This window comes from Lepus europaeus, chromosome 17 (assembly GCF_033115175.1).
Source record: "Lepus europaeus isolate LE1 chromosome 17, mLepTim1.pri, whole genome shotgun sequence".
Taxonomy (NCBI): domain Eukaryota; kingdom Metazoa; phylum Chordata; class Mammalia; order Lagomorpha; family Leporidae; genus Lepus; species Lepus europaeus.
Genome location: NC_084843.1, coordinates 79,765,617 through 79,784,525, shown reverse-complemented (window position 1 = coordinate 79,784,525; position 18,909 = coordinate 79,765,617). Strand labels below are relative to the sequence as shown.

General features: G+C 48.5%; 2 protein-coding genes across 5 annotated transcripts in view; one reads left to right on the top strand and one right to left on the bottom strand.

The window, feature by feature from the left end:
• Positions 1-4,703, bottom strand: part of ALOX5 (arachidonate 5-lipoxygenase) — a 37,306-nt gene extending 32,603 nt beyond the window's left edge. For all 4 annotated transcript variants that reach the window (XM_062214602.1, XM_062214605.1, XM_062214603.1 and 1 more), the window contains exon 1: positions 4,554-4,703. In XM_062214602.1, the coding sequence (XP_062070586.1) occupies positions 4,554-4,703 (150 nt within the window). The remainder of the gene's footprint in view (positions 1-4,553) is intronic.
• A 12,945-nt stretch (positions 4,704-17,648) lies between these two features.
• Positions 17,649-18,626, top strand: LOC133775975 (olfactory receptor 13A1). The gene has a single exon (XM_062214595.1). It carries the CDS (start codon positions 17,700-17,702, stop codon positions 18,624-18,626), a length of 927 nt encoding a protein of 308 aa, XP_062070579.1. The 5' UTR covers positions 17,649-17,699.
• Positions 18,627-18,909: the final 283 nt, after the last annotated feature.

Here is an 18,909-nt window from a genome sequence, read left to right as displayed (position 1 = left end):
GTGGGAGGCAGAAGATAGACAGAGAGAGGGGGAGGGGGGGAGAGAGAAGTGGGGAGTGGCAGGGAGCTCCCATCTGCTGGTTCTCTCCCGAAATGGCCAACGACAGCCAGGACTGGGCCAGGCCAAATCCAGGAGACAGGAACTCCATCTGGGTCTCCCACACGGGTGGCAGGGGACCAGGGTGTGCATTAGTAAGAAGCTGGAACTGGGTGTGAACCACCAAGCACTGTGACCTGTCATAGAGGTGTCATCCATCCATTCCAAATAACAGCTACCCCCGGGGTGGGGGAGCTCAGGGGGACACTGCAGGGAGAGAGGTGTCCAGTTCCTTGGGACAAAAGGCAGCAGGGCTCAGAGGGAGGCAGCTGTCGGGCTGTGGGCAGGGACCCATGAACAGGAGACTCGAAACCTCTCTGAGGGAGGGGATGGGAGGGTGATCCCTTGGCACACAGAATGGAGTCCCCCCAGCTCCTGTTCCACCCACACCTGCAGGTACCTGGCAGAGGGCCCCTGGCAGAGTCTCTCCTGGGTTGAGATCACTGGACTCCAAGGGGCTCAATATCATCTGTGATGGGGTCTTCCATGGAGGTGGGGGGGTGAGGGGCAGCTCAGGCCTGCAGCCTTGAGGGGGGTCTCCGCCAGGCCTAGGTGCTCTGCTGGCCTAGTTTCAAGGCCTGGATGTGACAGGAGGTGGACAAAGCACCGAGGGGCTGAGCCCTGCCCCAGCTCAGCAAGGCTTAGGGACCACCTCTGGTGGCTGTGGCTCTGGCAATGTAGGCAGCAGTCACTAGGAGAGTCACAGACACATGGAAGTGCCTCCCCCCAGGATAGCATCAGGGCTACACGAGTCACCCAGCAAAGCAAGGCCAGAGACAGGTCTGGGGAGCCCAAGGAGAATCCGCCCCTCCACTCCTCTCCTCTGTGGGCTGTGTTAGTTGTCATGCGCTGTGAAACGATGCATTGAACTCAGCGTGGTGGACACCAGAGATGGGGCCTCGGTGCACACTGTACGTGTCTACAGCTGAGGATGATCCCATTTCACAGATGGAAACTGACAACTCGGGCAGCTACCATGCTAGGGAACGGCTGGTGGCTCTGGGATTAGAACCCTCACCTGTGTGAAGGCCAAGGTCAAGTTCCTCCCTCTGTTCCCTGCAGCCACGTCTTGGGAAAAGCCCTGGACCGGGAGCCACAGGATCTAGCTTTGAGCCGTGGCTCATGACCTTTATGGAGCAGGAAGGGGTGGGGGTAGAAGATGAAAAAGCTTCCTAGGACGTATGGTATTGAGGCAGCTTCAGATTCAGGGGTGCAGTGCGTGGGGGAAAGGCGGTGGCCATGGCATTTTGGGTGTAGGAAACTGAGCTAACAAGCTCTCCTGGGGGGAGAGAGGGAGGCTGCAGCCAGGATTTCCTGGGGACCCAGTGGCCAGTGCAGGGGCTGAGATGCTGGACAGAGACCTGGGAAACATGCAGAACAGTATTTATGCTCACAGAGGGACAATGAGGGACAGAGAGCTATGGACTGAGGGAGCCGAGAGGGAGGTGCTGGGGGAAGCTGGAAGACAGAGCAGAGTGGTGAGAAGGGAGGGTTATGGGAAAGGAAAGGGAGGCAATGGGGACAGGAAACAGAGGAAGAGGAGGAGGCTGAGCGTAGGGAAGAGGTGGGGCACAGGGGGAGGACTGGGAGATACCGAGGTTCAGGGCCGCAGGGCAGAAATATTTGCTCTCTGCTAGTACATCCTTATTCTTGAGAAGGGCGTGTTCTGGAATGCATTCCTACGAAAACAAGGAATAGTCACTGGACCCACTTAAGAAGCACCCAGCCCTGTAAGACATGTTAAAAACCTGGGTGTGGCATCATCCTGGCGCTTTAGGCATTTGTCTAGAAAGTTCTATCATACTCAAGGTTTCCCAGGACTCTTCATATCACCTGATTTGAATTACTTGGAATCAACAGAATAGAAGGAACAAGGCCGGCGCTGCGGCTCAATAGGCTAATTCTCTGCCTGTGGCGCCGGTACACTGGGTTCTGGTCCCGGTCAGGGCGCCAGATTCTGTCCCAGTTGCTCCTCTTCCAGTCCAGCTCTCTGCTGTGGCCCGGGAATGCAGTGGAGGATGGCCCAAGTCCTTGGGCCCTGCACCCGCATGGGAGACCAGGAGAAGCACCTGGCTCCTGGCTTCAGATCAGCGTGGTGGGCTAGCCACAGCGGCCATTGGGGGGGTGAACCAATGGAAAAAGGAGGACTTTTCTCTCTGTCTCTCTCTCTCTCACTGTCCACTCTGCCTGTCAAAAAAAAAAAAAAAATAGAAGGAATGAAGCGATTTGCCAGATCTGCCTAGGCCTGCTGTGTAAGGCACAAGGCCATTGGGTTCCCTACCGGGGATGTCCCCAGCACGCAGCAGGGAGCCAGGCCAGGGGCTCCTGTGAAGGACTCAGTCCCCAGTGCTGAGCTGAGCCACCGTCCCCAGCTCTGGTGAGAACGGTCGGGGAGCCCTCACTCGATTCACTGAGAAGAAGCAGCCTTGATTATTCCACTGACTTGTGAATGGAGTTGGTGGGGGGAGGAGGTACTGCCCTGCCAGGGACCTGGGAATGGCCAAGCTGACTGCTAAGGGTTCCGCTTTGATTGCAGTCACAATTGTCGCTGCTCACAAGAGTAAGTGGGAGAGCCCCATCTTCAGTAAGGTCTTCCTCCAAGCTCTCTCTTTTTTACCTTTACCCAAAAGGGAAGGATTCTCTTTAAAAATGTCCACTGGCTGGAGAAAGAGGAAGTGGCTCTGGGCTGTGCAAGACAAAGTGTGGAGTAACTGCATCAACAGGAACCTTCTCAAAGCTTGACTTTTCCCCGAGGGCCTTTTGTCCCCAGCTGGTTCCTCTGCAGTGCGCAGTCCTCTTTTGCTTTGCTGCTGGCTGGATCTCTCTCCCGCTCTCTCTCCCTCCCCAACATTTGACATGCAAAGCTCTCCCAAAATTTGCTTCTGGGTTTCTCACCAAGGTATTCACTCGCGATGTTATTTGAATGGGAGGGAGACAGAGAGAGGGACTAAGAACAAGAGGTGCTTTCAGCATCGTCCCGTGCCCTCCTTACCACCACATCCCTGTGTCTCCCTCCTGGGCAGGCAGCCCACAGGCTGCGCACCCGTGCTCCGCAGCGCGCCCTGCTGGCTCATGGAGAAGTGCGAGCAGCAGCGGGTTCACTAAGTCATCCGTGTCCTGGCTCCCTCCCCTAGGTTCTGGGGAATCCATGGAAAGCAGCGCCTGGGTGATGCATGAGCAATTACTTCCCCTGTGCCAGTGTCCTCAGGGCCAGTGCCCTGATGGGAGGGTCCCAAGCTCCAGGTGATTTTCATCCTCAACACCTAACTCTTCTGGAAGGAAGCCCAAACCAGGCTAGCAGCACGCTGAACCTGGCTAGGTGCTATGTCAAGTTACCTCGGAGTTCTGAGGCTCGGGGTGGGCAGGAAGCAAGCCCGTGAATCCCAAAAACGGAGCAGAATATGACTCACCCCCTTGGGGGTCTACAGACCTAAGACACACCTCCACGGATTAGATCCAATAAGTATTCAGCAGAAACGTGGAATCGCCAGGTGTGTCTGTCAAACTCAGCAAGTTACGCGGAACTCTGTGTGATTTGACCTACCTACATGGTGAGAAGGAGAGCTGGGAAAAGTCTAAGATTGTTGGCTGGAGGTCACAGAGGGCAGTGCATCTGGGACCACGACCCGCGGTCAGTTACTGAGAACCTGCTGTGCACCGGGCCAGGCACCGCGAGCTGGTTTCTGAGCCCCGGCCTCCTGGGCATGGGAAGTGGCTGGCCCCAGAGTGAGCCGAGGGACAAATGCTGGCTGCCTGCCTTTCCCGAATTTCCCCGGCCCCAGGGTCCCCAGCCAAGAGGGGTGCAAGGAAGCCGCGTTCCCTCTTCCTCCGCCACGGAGCCTCCAGTCTCGGCAGGCCGGGCCCCTGCAGTACATTCTGCTGGGGGACGGGATGGCTACTCCTGGCCTGGCTTCTCTTATTCCCTCCGTCTGGGGCTTGTCCAGAGACACTGAAAACGGGCCAGGTGTGGAGACACCGGCCAGCGCCACTCTGAGCCACCGACCGGGGCCAGACTCAAGCCAGCCTTCCATTTCACAGCTTCGGAAACTGAGGCCTGGAGAGGGGACAGAGACGGCACCCGACTCCCTTGAACTGCACTCTCTCCCCATGGCAGGGCCGGGACCCTCAGCGCCCCTGCTTCCGCGAGAGTTTCTGAGAAGCCCCAAACAGTGCAAGGCACGGGGACGGGACCCGCAGCGCGCGCGCCGGGGACGGGCCTCTCCTAGCATCAGGGGCTGAACCTGAGCGATGGAGAGGACCCCGCGCGCCTTCTCCTCCTCCTCCCAGACCGCACGCGGGACTCCTCACTTCCCTCGCCTGCGCAGCACCCGGGGGTCCCCTCTGGCTGCGCCCCCTACCCCAGCACCGCTCTCTGAGTGCACCCGGCTCTCAGGTGCGCCCAGCCGGGACCCCGTCGCCCCAACCAAGCCCTGACCCCGGCCGGCTGGGGTCCTCACCGCGCCGCGCTCGAAGTCGTTGTAGAAAGCCTTGTCCAGCAGGTGCTTCTCGCTGCAGCCTGCCGAGCCCACCAGGCTGAGGTAGATGTAGTCGTCGGTGCCGGCGAACCACTGGCTGCCGGTGGCCACGGTGACCGTGTAGGAGGGCATGGCCGCGCAGCCTCGCCTGGCACACCCGGGGCTGCACCTGCCGCGGCCGGGACGCCCGCCGGCGGCCCCGCCCCGCTCTCCCGCGGCGCCGGCCACGCCCCCTGCTACGCTTGGCCACGGCCGCACTTCGCCTCCCGAGGGGGTCCCTGCCCGCCTCCCACCTGCTTTGCGCGGCGTCTACCGCCCCTCACTCATTCATGCCAGCCGTCCCGGGCCGGGCGCTGGGCTGGTCCACCCGCGCGGCTTAAGTCGGGAGCCCTCGGAGGAGGCCGCCCCCGGGGGGACACTGAGGGTGGGGTCCGCAGCGGGCACACGGGAGCCCAGGACCCGGCCTGCCGGAGCCCGCGCACAGGGGAGGCCGTGGGGAGGAGGAAGCGGGCGCCACGCGGGGGGCAGCGGCCGAGGAGAGACGGGGTGGACAGGCGGACCCCCTCGGGGGTGCGCGCTCGGGGTGCCCGGGGCCCCGGCAGGGCCGTCCCTGTCCCCCCTCTGCAGGTCTGCGGGGCGGACTGCGTGTTCAGGGTCCCCAGGGGCGCGGCCGGGCTGCGGGGCGGGGCGGGGCGCGGGCGCCCGGCTCCCTCCGCTCCCCCGCGGCTGCAGGTGGCTGGGGCGCCGCCCTTGAGACCTGAGGGTACACGCATTTTACTGTTTCTGGGGAATGAGGTAGTGTTGTTTTTTTGTTTGTTTTTGTTTGTTTGTTTTTGTCAAAAATAAACTATCATTTTGAAAATGTAGAAAATACAGATACATTTGACAATACCATTCATAACAGAAAAGGCAGTTTATAAGATTTCGTCACAGCTGTTACACGTTTTTACACCGGAGAACGCTGTAAGCGCAATTTCCTAAATTTCCGTTTTCTTAAATATCCCAACAGTCTCCTACGTAATTTCATTTTTTAAAGCAATTTATTTGAAGGGCAGAGTTACAGAGAGGCGCAGAGAGAGAGAGAGAGAAAGGGAGAGAGAGAGAGAGAGAGAGAGAGAGAGAAAGAAAGAAAGTGAGAGGGAGAGGGAGAGGGAGAGACAGAGACAGAGAGAGGTCTTCCATCTGCTGGTTCACTCCCCAGATGTCTGCAACAGCCAGAGCTGCACCTATCTGAATCCAGGACCCAGGAGCTTCTTCCGGGCCTCCCACAGGGGTGCAAGGGCCCGAGGACTTGGGCCATCTTCTATTGCTTTCCCAGGTGCATCAGCAGAGAGCTGGATTCTTGCCAATGCTTTGTATTATCTGTGAAATAGAATTGCATCATGGTTTTTATTTGCATTTCCCTAATGGCTGATGGTATTAAACATGCTTATTGGCCATTTTTGTATCTTTGGAGACTATATATTCAAATATTTGGCCTATTTAAAAATAAGCTACTTATTTTATCATTGAGTTATAGATGATCTTTACAACCTTGGATACAATTTTTTAAAATCAGATTTTTTTTTTTTTGACAGGCAGAGTGCACAGTGAGAGAGACAGAGAGAAAGGTCTTCCTTTACCGTTGGTTCACCTTCCAATGGCCGCTGCGGCCGGCACACCGCGCTGATCCGAAGCCAGGAGCCAGGTGCTTCTCCTGCAGGTGCAGGGCCCAAACACTTGGGCCATCCTCCACTGCCCTCCGGGCCACAGCAGAGAACTGGACAGGAAGAAGAGCAACCGGGACAGAATCCGGCGCCCCGACTGGGACTAGAACTGGGTGTGCCAGTGCCGCAGGCAGAGGATTAGCCTATTGAGCCATGGTGCAGGCCTAAATTCAGATTTATGATTTGATTACTTTAAAATTTACTGCATATAGGTGAAATGGTCATTTTTCCATTCAGATATTGCTTATAGCCATTGTCTGTATTCCCACTTAACCAGGGCTTTTGCTTTTTGCTTCTTGAACTTGTTATGCAGTTACGTATTAAGCCTTTTTACTGAAATGTGAATTTAAAATATGTTATCTGAAAAACCTAACAAAAAAAGAAAAGAAAAAAGAGAGATGGAAGGCAGGTAGGAAGAAAGGGGGGAAGAGGGAATATCATTATGTTCATGGAATTATATCTACAAAGTGCATTGTACGTATGAAAAACTAACTAAAATTAAAAATACAGATATTTGTATTGCTTCTGTGGGTTCCCTGAAGCACAGTCTCTTAAAATTTCAATTAAGTCTTATCTATCTATCTATCTATCTATCTCCCTCTCTCTCTATATCTATCTATCTATCTATTTATGTATCTATCTATCTATCTATCTACCTACCTACCTACCTATCTATGTGTTCTTTTTGTCATTTGTGATGTTGATGCCGTATTTAAGAAGCCATTGCTTGCACTAAGGTCACCATGATTTACTGCTACAATTTCTTCTAAGTGTTGGCTCTTCATTTATATCTACCCCTGTTTTGGCTTTGTCTGGAGAAAGGGTATAATGTAGGAACCCAACTCCATTCCATTGAATGTAGATATACCGTTGTCTAAGTGTTTTTTTTTTTTTTTGACAGGCAGAGTGGATAGTGAGAGAGAGAGACAGAGAGAAAGGTCTTCCTTTTGCCATTGGTTCACCCTCCAATGGCCGCCACGGCCAGCGCACTGCTGCCGGTACACCGCGCTGATCCTAAGGCAGGAGCCAGGTGCTTATCCTGATCTCCCATGGGGTGCAGGGCCCAAGCACTTGGGCCATCCTCCACTGCACTCCCTGGCCATAGCAGAGAGCTGGCCTGGAAGAGGGGCAACCGGGACAGAATCCGGCGCCCCGACAGGGACTAGAACCCAGTGTGCCAGCGCCGCTAGGAGTAGGATTAGCCTGTTGAGCCACGGCGCTGCCCAAGTTGTTTAAGTGTTACTCATTGTAATAACTATTCTTTTCCCATTGAGTTGTCTTGGCACATTATTAAAAATTCACCATAAATGTAAGGGCTTATTTCTGGACAATTGGTTCATTGATCTATATAACAAACTATGCAATGCCACATTGTCTCGACTGCTGTAGTTTTTGTTTAAGTTTTTTTTCTTTAAAGATTTTATTTGTTTATTTGAGAGGTAGAGTTATAGACAGTGAGAGGGAGAGACAGAGAGAGAGGTCTTCCATCCGATGGTCACTCCCCACATGGCCAGAATGGCCAGAGCTGGGCTGATCTGAAGCTACGAGCCAGGAGCTTCTTCCAGGTCTCCCATGTGGATGCAGGGCCCAAGCACTTGGGCCATCCTCTACTGCTTTCCCAGGCCACAGCAGAAAGCTGGACTAGAAGAGGAGCAGCCAGGATTCAAACTGGCGGCCACATGGGATGCTAGTACCACATGTGGTGGCCCTCTTCATTCTTTTAAATTCTTCTCTCTTTAGTTTTAAAGGACTGAGTTATTTCCAAAGTTTTGTCCTCAAGATCAAGAAATTGGTCCATTTTGTTGTTGAAGCTCTTGATTGTATTTTTATCTCATTAATTTGATTTTTAATGTCCAAAATTTCTGTTCATGACTTCTGCATTGATATTGATTTCTCATTCATACTGTGCACCATCATTTGATCCATGAATCTACTTCCAACTGTATTTCACAACAACAATTTTAAAAAATTTTTAAAATATTTTTTATTTATTTTACAGGCAGAGTTATGGACAGTGAGAGAAGAAGACAGACAGAAAGGTCTTCCTTCCATTGGTTCAGTCCCCAAATGGCCGCCAAAGCTGGTGCTGTGCCAATCCAAAATCAGGAGCCAGGTGCTTCTTCCTGGTCTCCCATGAGGGTGCAGGGCCCAAGCACTTGGGCCATCCTCCACTGCCCTCTGGGGCCACAGCAGAGAGCTGGACTAGAAGAGGAGCAACCAGGACAGAACCCGGCGCCCATATGGGATGCTGGCGCCACAGGTGGAGGATTAACCAAGTGAGCCACGGCACCAGCCCCTTCACCACAACGTTGATTCTTGGTAGGACCCTGGACTTCTTTGCTTGCATTTAAACTTAATATATTTCTACTTGTTTTCTTTTTATCTCATATATTCTCTTTTCTTGTTATTCTCATTTTCTTCATTCATTTGTATTATTAGAGTATTCTTAATGATTCCATTTTATTTCCTATTTTGGCATCTTAGTTATAACTTTGCTTAAGTTCTTTTGGGGGTCTACTCAGGGCTTATTGTATTCATTTTTGACTTATCATAGACACTACCAAATGATATTATACTACCTTTTATATACTATGTAGACATTACAAAAGTTTAATTCCATTAAACTTTTAAATGTGAATTGTGCTCTTATGTCATTGTTTTAGTTCATTTTTCTTTTGGAGCTAATATAAATCCTGTGATACAACTGTTATTTCTGTTATAAGAAGTTGATCATCTTTTCAAGTGATCTCAATAATAAGAAACCAAATATTACATACATTCCCAGATAAACCCTCGGTTTTGTAATTCATTTCTTCATTTCTGAATAAATCCAGATTCTCATCAGGTAAAATTTTCCTTCTTACTAAAGATTTCTTTAATAGTTCTTTCTGCACATATTTCTGGTGATGAGTTACTTTATCTTTTATATTTCTGATTTTCTTTTCATATTTATATTCAAGAGATATTTTACTGTGTATAAAATTTTACACTTTTTTTGGTCTTGCATTTAAAGATATTTCCCCACTTCTTGCATGCATTGCGTCTATAGAAAATCCTCTATAATTCTTAGATTTGTCTCTCTGTGTTTAGTGAGCATTTTTTATGCTCATGGTTTTTAAGATTTTTCTCTTTATCACTAGTTTTAAGCATGTGTTTTGGTGTGAACTTCTTCATGTTTATTGTGTTTCGGGTTCATGAACTTATTGTCTGCAGGTTTATGTTCTTCACTAAATTTGGAAAAACTTTATAAGTAACAACTTATTCAGGAATTTTTCTTTTCCTATTTCTCATATGTTTAGGAGATATAATTACACACATATTAGGTTTCTGATGTGTGTTACAGCTCACTAATTCACTGTTCTTATTTTTTTTTTTTGCTATTTTTGTTTCTTTTGGGTATTTTATTGGTGTTTTCTCACATTCACTAGTGTTTTTCTTGCAATGTCTCACCCAGTGTACTGTTAATCTCAGACATTCTAGATTTACCTCTAGAAATTTTTATATCTTCTTTGTCTCTACTTAATATGGTCAGTATTTTTACTAGCTTCTTGAACACCTGGAATACAGTTATAACTATTTTGATGTCTATGTCTACTAATTCTAATATCTTTGTCTTTCTGAGTTGTTTTGACTCATTTTTTAATTATAAGGAAATGTTTTATGACATCTTTGTGCATGTTGTGCAAATTATATCTGCCATGGGAATTATGTGAATATTCCAAGGTAATATGGACATCTGAAGAGATGACAAGGACCAATAGTTTGCTTTAAGGAATAGTGATATTTGCATAGCTCTTTTACTGATTTCTCATAAAAATTGTGCAGAAGATTGGATTCACAAACACTGAGTATAAAGAAAGATTGAGGAGGGGAGAAATGAAATTGAGCAGCTCTGACAGGAGACTATTTCTTTTCTTAGGAATGCAGGCGGCAAAGCCAATAGTTGAGTGTGAGGGGGGAAACAGATGGGGGGGGGGTCTGAAGAACAGGAATTGTGCTCACGGATGTGCCTGGGTGATGAGAAATTAACCAGAACATACTCAAAAGGTCATTCTACCTGGTCCTGGCTGAGCTTTGGACATAGCATAGGAAAAATGGACAGCTTTACTGCCCAGACAGGACTCCTGAAGATAGTCTATGGATCCATAGTTTTTCTCCAAGTTTCTAACCATTTCTTTGACCAACAAACCTCACCCACCTGACAGTCAGTTTTCCCCACTGCTGCTCAGCTCTCTTCTCCATCAAGTGGCAACTGTCTAGGTTCGCATAAATTTTCATTTCCACCACTTTGAGATTCTTTCCATACTTATCATTACCTTAATTTTCTCTTTTAGTTTTTAGTGTTGACCACTCAATCATCTAATTCTTTAGTCTCCTCTTTATTTCCTCCTCTTTGTATAACTAAATACTTATTTTTCATTTCTTTCTTGAATATCTGTTCATGGAAGTAGCATATAAAATTCACTTTCACCTCCAATCTCTTGTCTAAATCTCCTGCCTCTAATTTCTGTTTGGATATTTGTGGCAGTTATTACTTTTTTCCTCCCTCCCCCAATTTATTCTCCCTTTTTCATGTGCTTGTGTCTGCCTTCATTTTTTTTTTGACAGATAGAGCTAGACAGTGAGAGAGAGAGACAGAGAGAAAGGTCTTCCTTCCGTTGGTTCACACCCCCCCCCCCCAAAATGACCACCATGGCCGGAGCTATGCAGATTCAAAGCCAGGAGACAGGTGCTTCTTCCTGGTCTCCCAGATGAGTGCAGGGGCCCAAGCACTTGGGCCATCCTCCACTGCCTTCCCAGGCCACAGCAGAGAGCTGTATTGGAAGAGGAGCAACTGGGACTAGAACCTGGTGCCCATATGGGATGCCAGCACCACAGGTGGAGGATTAACCAAGAGAGCCACGGTGCTGGCCCCATGTGTCTTCCTTCCTTGATGTCATGTCTCAAGTTCATTTCCAGCTAGGTGATGCAATGTAACATAAAATTCTGCCAATGCATTGTGAGCAGAAGCTCTGTGTGGAATATCTGTCTCACTTGCTTGAGACAAATCATGTTCTTTGAGCTTTCTGCTTCTTCCCTTCCCATGAGGTGAAATGTAGAGGTGGCAGCAGCTTCGTTGTGTCAAGGGGAATAACAAAGAGCCACTGACTTGAAGAAGTTGCTTAGCCTAATGGTCTAGATGCTTGCATCTTATATTGGTGTGCCTGGGTCTGTTTCCTGGCTTGAGTTCCTGCTTCCTGCTAATGTGGACCTGGGGAGGCAGTGTGATGGCTCATCTAATTGGGTTCCTGCCATCCTCATTGAAGACCTGTGTTGTGTTCTCAGCCCCTGGCGCTGGTATGGCCGTGCTCCAGCTGTTGCCAGCGTTTGGCGAGTGAACCAGTGAATGGCAGCTCTCTTGTCTTTCCCCCATTGCCACTCCTTGAATACATTGTATGTTTATAAAAAGAACCTTTGACTTGAAAAGAACCTGGGTTGCCTAATGAGTTCTTAGTGCAAAGCTTTCACACCAAGTCTGGAAACTATCCCATCCCTCATGCATACCTCTAAACTGCTGGGTGAAGGGGAAGGAGTCAAACCACATAATTTTGTTATAATAGTGTAGGCTTTAGTCTAACATACATTTACTTCTGAATGGTAACATAACATTAATGTCACAGAAAGAGAATTCCTAGTTGGTATACCTTTGATTTTGTTGAAGAATTGGTAACCTACTTTGGCCTATAAGTGCCGAGTCAGAAGTCTTCTTTGTAATTATTTCAGTAGTTCCATTATGGTGACCCATTCATAATGGTAACGGACAGTTTGGAAAATGGATTCGTGCATGTCATTTTATTTAGTCCAAAGGAAATCCTGAAGTTAGGTATTATTATTATTCTCATTGCATATTTTGAAAAAAATATTATAAGTCATACACAAATCCACATGGCTATTTAAATAACAGAGTCAGGTCTCAAAGCCATTAATGAAAAATTACAATTCCTGTTCCAAGTATATCATGCTGCTTAGCAAAGTACTTGAAGTCCCTTTTGGTAACAAACCTACTTAACTCTCCTATCAAACTAACCAGTTGCTTAATAGTTGCGTGTAAAAGGTGCTAGCTATATTTGGGCACATCTCTAGGGTGGTGGGTGGTATATGTGTAGCCTAGTCTCTGCCTGCTAAGTAATACAGAATAATCCTACAGTGGAAAAATAGAATTAAAACATGTTTATTTTGGCACAAAATAATTTGGAAATCCATGTATGATGTTTTCATAATTTTCCACAGAATTTTTGAGATTGTGTGTGTGTGTGTGTGTGTGTGGTAAGTCTTTTCATTGTGATAATTGTGTCCTGGGGTGATTGAGAGAGCAGCTCACAGTGACAAAATCATCAGCTTTCAGGATTGGGATTGGATCTGGTCCGAGAAGGTTCTGCAGCCTGTGGCATGGCCACCAGGGCCTGGTGGGGGAATCCCTGGAGGTGACAGACAAGGCTCTTCACCCTCCGGGAATCAGGGGTGGTTTGGCTGAAGAAGGGACTAAGATCTGGCGGGAGACTGTGGAGATGGGGCAGGGAAGTAGCAAGGAGACCAGGAGCCAAGGTGTGAGTGATAGTGCCGGCCAGCTCTGTTAGCTGGGTGGAATCTGCAGAGGAGGGAGACTGTTGGCTTTGTGCCTCTCTTCTTCCATGGAAGGCAGAGCAGAGATGTCAGCTGCTGGCCTGACCTTCTCCTTCGGTGCCCAGAGTGCCCACATTGTTATGAACACTTGGCACTGGGTGGGTTCCTGTTCCAGATTATGAGCTGTGACATGGGTGGGTCCTGCTGCCCCTGACTTGAGCCTGTGCTCTTTTTTTTTTTGACAGGTAGAGTGGACAGTGAGAGAGAGACAGAGAGAAAGGTCTTCCTTTGCCGTTGGTTCACCCTCCAATGGCCACCGTGGCCGGCGCGCTTCGGCCAGCGCACTGCGCTGATCTGAAGGCAGGAGCCAGGTGCTTCTCCTGATCTCTCATGTGGGTGCAGGGCCCAAGCACTTGGGCCATCCTTCACTGCACTCCTGGGCCACAGCAGAGAGCTGGCCTGGAAGGGGGGCAACTGGGAACCTGGTGTGCCGGTGCTGCTAGGCAGAGGATTAGCCTGTTGAGCCACGGTGCTGGCCCAAGCCTGTGCTCTTTACCATGTGCTAGGATCGGGATTCTGAACTGGCCTTTGTGTGAGTACCAGGGACAGCCACGTCCTCGGCAAAGAGGCAGTTAATTTAATTGCTCCTTCAGGGTCCACTTAGAGTAATGGCTGTGAGCCATCTCCCAAGTGTCTCCCACAGGCACGGACAAACTTGGCTAAACATCAGTTGGATGTTCCTGGCGAGAGTGGTTTAAATACGGGCAAAGAACCTTCTTCTGTCTAGACTGACTTTGCTTGGCTTTACACAGTGTCGCTGGGCTCCCAACCTTAACTGCCATTGAGAGGGAGAGGGGGAGAGAGAAAGAGAGAGAGAGAGAGAGAGAGAGAGAGAGAGAGAGAGAGAGAGAGAGAGAGAGAGAGAGAGAAGTCACAGGTAAACTCATTTCCAGGAGGGTGATATCGCTTTGTCAAGGTAATTATGTGTGTTCTGAGGATGGCTCATTGCAGTGGGTGATTTAAAAACAGGGGAATCTTCTGTTTAAAACTCTGAGTCTTCCTAATCTGGATCAGTAGCTCACTGTTGGGTTTCCTTGAACTGCCCCAGGGTCAGTTGTGTCTTTCTCCTTGTGTGTTATTACTGACCAGTCAAGGAAATAGCTCTGGCATAGATGCCAGAGCCTGCTGAGACTTTGGGGTTTGCATTCCACACCTCAGCCATAAAAATGCTCAAATCAGTTCTTGGTTGATATTTTGTGGCTTTTTATTTTTGGACATTGGATGGAGGTAGATTTAGGTAGGCATCTAAAATATCATACAGCCGAGAATCCTGGGAGTGGAATTCCAAACATGTGAGACACAACACTAGCTTTGTCTCTGCTACTCTGTGTGACTCTGGCAAGCCACTTAGATTCATTTGTGATTTTCCAAAAAAAAAAAAAAATGAACAAAGTCGTCTTCAAAATGTCTTTCAGAGCATATGAAATTTTGACACATTCTGATGCTTAGTTTTCTGTTTGTGAAATCTTTGCAGTAGGAATATCTGCTTTCATATATGATGGGGCATTGAATTATTTTGTATTTGTGAAAATCCTTCAACTCCTTTAGAGATTAAAACAATGGGAGTAGACAAGTTCTCAACTATTCAAGGCATACCTTCAAACAGTGCAGATTCTCCATTTGTGAAACCATCGACAACAAAGTGGATCTAACAATATCTCACTGAAAGCAAAAATGTATTTTGATAAAGTTCCATCTATCTTTAGGAAAAACTCAGGGAAGTGCAAGGTTTCTGATTCCCAGGATTTCTGAGGACAGCCATTGCCATTTCTTCCAAGAGATTGCAGCAATCCTCCCAGATGCATTTTCATTCTCTCGGAAGCTTGGACACTGAAGAATTCAAGGGTGGGGAACAACTGTGGGTTAAATACCCTGTCACCTTGCCTGTGGCAGCCACTGTGCCACCTAGAGTCGTGTGTGCTTAAACTTGGTCATTGCCACCTGAAATCCTTTTCACACTCCTGTTCTTGGTGATACTCTTGTGGTGCTTGATGAGAATGAAAGCCAGTGCCCCAGGAACCTCGGGGGAGAAAGGTCTTTGCTTTTCTGAAGGAGAAGTAGCTATTGAGGTTCCACAGAGGTTCCTTGGTCATTGTCACAGAAAGACTCTTTGTTTCTTTGATTTCTTTATTCACCAACCAGACCAGGCGACTGTCCACCTGCCCTGGAATTCCCAGGGAGTGGGTAATATGTCCCTGAATGTGAGTGGGTTTGTTGAAACTTCTCTCTGCGCAGCACCTGTTCAAAGCCTCCATTAATGCAACAGGCTTTTTCTCTCTTGGTTCTGGACATGTTCAGAGAGAGGTTGGCATTAAGGTTTCCTTTGTGAAAAGCTGTCTTGGTGCCCCAGGAGTGGCTTAGGGCAGGTCTGGACCCCTACTGGTCTCCGGGTGCAGCAGCAGCTCTGTGATCCTGGCTGGCATTGTGCACCAGGATGAATTGGGGAACAGAGAGAATCCTAGGGAGGACATTAGCAGGCAGGATGGAAACCTTATCCAGTGATGTCGTGGGTAAGCCCATTTTTGTTCTTTTCAGCCTGGAGTTAAACAGGAGTCACTTACTGGGCTGTGGTAAGGAGTAGGTGAAATTAGAGCTGTTTTCTCAGATGGCCCCATTGAAACCAAGTGAAAGTGATTGTCCAAATCTTTTCTTCCCAAATGAAAATGAAATGGCCTAACATACATTGTTGATTTTCTCCAGCCAAGTCTCGGAGCTGTTCTGACACCTTGCTGCCAGAACCATGTCCATCACTCTCACCAGCTCTGAACCACCCCACCCTAACTTTGCTCTCAGCTCTTAAGGACAGAGAGCAGCCTTCAACTGCTAGAATGGTGATGTTCTAGAGTACAGTGATGTTTCTTCATGTTGTGCAAATCTTTCAATGTGTTAGTGGTAAATCTGTTTCTTGAGGTTTGACAAAGATAGAATTCTTGTTTAGAAATGGACACCTTGGTTAGCTCTTTTATTGAAGAAGGAGTTGAAAAGACGGAGAAAGCGAGTGTGATCTCATGCTGATTTTTATCTCAAATTGTGCAGAAGGTGCATTCTCTTCAGAAGAGAAACCTTTCTGCTCTTTTTCACACTAGACTGTTCTTTAACATTATTGCAGTGCGGTTGGGTGCTAGGCATAGGGCTGGGTGCTAGGAAGGGGTGTGCTGAGATAAATGGGGCATACGCAGCAACTTTAGAAGGGACAGCTGGGTAGCCTGATCACAACGTGATGTGCGATGGGTTCCAGGACAGATGAGTACAGTACACAGATGGACACAAAGAAGTAGGAGTCCTTTCCATCCCCAGGGGAAGGAGGTGCAGAGACAAGGTTGGCTGATGGTGGGCCTGGTTCTTGGGAAGGGCATTCCTGGCTGAGAGGGTTGCAAGATCAGAACCAGGAAAGCCTGGTGTGACCTTGGTGCATTGGCCATGCTGGGAGTGCTGGGCAAAACTGGAGCTCTTGGTTTGAGGGTTGAGATGCATGGGGAGAGATGCTGGAGAGGTGGAGCTCTGGCAGCTGTGGCTGGGAGCATTGGTTTGGGCAGCATGTGGAGGTTGAAGGTCATGGAAAAACTGTTAGAGTTCCTGATTGTTCTGTCTTGGAAGCAATAGGATGAAAATTGACCACAAGCTATCCACACTGTTCAAACTCTGGTCTATCACTCACCAGTTGTTTTTCCTACTAGTACATGCACAAGCCTCCTTCTTTGGTTTAAACCAAAAATGAGATCGGATTGTGCATATTACATTTATTTTTTTCATTCTCCATTATTGGATTTATTTTTTAAAGATCTATTTAGTTTTATTTGCAAGGCAGAGTGACAGAGAGAAAGCAGAGGGAGAGAGTTATCTTATGTTTTCTGGTTCACTGCCCAAAATACCCATAACAGCCAGGGCTGGAATACACCAAAGCCAGGAGCCTGCAACTCCACTGGGGTCCCCCACATGAGTGGCAGAAACTGAAGCACGTGGGTCGTCAAGTGCAGTAGCAGGAAGCTGGATCAGAGTGTAGGAGTCAGCACTGTAACTGGCGCTCTGATATGAGATGCTGGTGTCCTAAGAGGCAGCTTAACCTGCTGAGCCACAGCACAACCTCTAGTTCTATCTTAAGAAAATCATCAGTAAAACACTCCCAGAGAAACATTGTGACAAGTACTCAGCATTATATTATATTAGTAAACTGACTTTTAAGGGTATAGGTTACTTTTAAAAATTTTACTATTATATGCAATTTTTGTGACCCTGAGACTGGAATGAATTAATAAATTCCTCAAAAAAAGGTAGAGAACATAAAAAAAATTCATGATTACCAGTAGCACTGCTCTGACACTGTGTTTTGAATTACTTCCTTAGGATACATTTGCAGAAGGGAGAGGTCTGGCTACAGTGGAATAGGCACCCTTGCTAATGGTAGTTACTGTCATGCTTATCTAACCTCGCCAAGTCATGGATGGTGAAGAGGGGATCACTTGTTTCTTTGACTTGGGTTCAGTGATGCTTCACGAGTTTAGTTGGCCATCTGCATTTACTTTTCATGATCTGAATGCTCCTGACCTTTGCCTACTGTAAACTGGTGTGTCTGTCTTAATTACTACATCCCGGTGCACCTGTGTAATGTTGCACAGTCCGTGGTGTCAGGTATGGACACAGCATGCTAGCAGCCTTCCTTGGGACACCTCTCCTCCCTCTCTCTCTGGCCCTGAATGACACAAAGCTGTGTGTGGAGGTTCACCTGACAGACACAAAGCCCCCTCCCAACCTGCAGACTATGAGTAATGAGACGCTGGTGACCGAGTTTATCCTGCAGGGTTTCTCAGAGCACCCTGAATACCGGGTGCTCTTATTCAGCTGCTTCCTCTCTCTTTACACTGTGGCGCTCACAGGCAATGTCCTAATCATCTTGGCCATCACCTTCAACCCTGGCCTCCACACTCCCATGTACTTTTTCCTGTTCAACTTGGCCACCATGGACGTGATCTGCACTTCCTCCATCATGCCCAAGGTGCTGGCGGATCTGTTGTCAGAGAGGAGCTCCATCTCCTATGGGGGCTGCATGGCTCAGCTCTACTTCCTCACGTGGTCTGCGTCCTCAGAGCTGCTCCTCCTCACAGTCATGGCCTATGACAGGTATGCAGCCATCTGCCACCCCCTGCATTACAACACCATGATGAGCAAGACATGCTGTGGTGTACTGGCCACAGGCGTGTGGGTGCTCTGCGCCTTCAACACGGCCATCCACACAGGACTGATGTTGCGATTGAGTTTCTGTGGCCCCAATGTCATCACCCATTTCTTCTGCGAGGTCCCTCCCCTGCTGCGCCTCTCCTGTAGCTCCACCTATGTGAACAGTGTCATGATTGTCCTGGCTGATGCCTTTTATGGTATGTTGAACTTCCTGATGACTGTCATGTCCTATGGCTCCATCATCGCCAGCATCCTGAAGATGCGGACCTCGGAGGGGAAGAAGAAAGCTTTCTCCACCTGCTCTTCCCACCTCATTGTAGTATGCATGTATTATGCTGCTGTCTTCTATGCCTACATAAGTCCTGTCTCCAGCTACAGTGTGGAGAAGAGCAAGGTGGCTGGCGTGCTGTATACCATGCTGAGTCCTACCCTCAACCCCCTCATCTATTCTCTGAGAAACAATGAAGTCAAAACAGCTCTCAGGAAGCTTTTCCCATTCTTCAGAAACTAAGTTTTGCTTTTAGAAGGCGTTTTCCTTGGAAATTATAATTTTATTGGGTATTGACCTTCCTGTGAGGGGTTCTGATGGGCAGATTTATGGACCGGAGGGTAAATAAAACCTGTCTTTTCCACTCCAGTAGAATGTCTTCATGGATAAGCTCAGAATTCTGGGGTCCTGGGGCTGGCTGATGTGAGGATCGGGACTGGGAGACGGCCCCCAGACCTCTGAGAAGTGGGGTCCCATAGTCAGGCCCCAAGATGATGCTAGTGCCAAACAGATAGAGAAGCAACAT

Bases quoted from the DNA above. Each gene is read 5' to 3' on its own strand.
- LOC133775975 (XM_062214595.1), top strand. From the start codon at position 17,700: ATGAGTAATGAGACGCTGGTGACCGAGTTTATCCTGCAGGGTTTCTCA.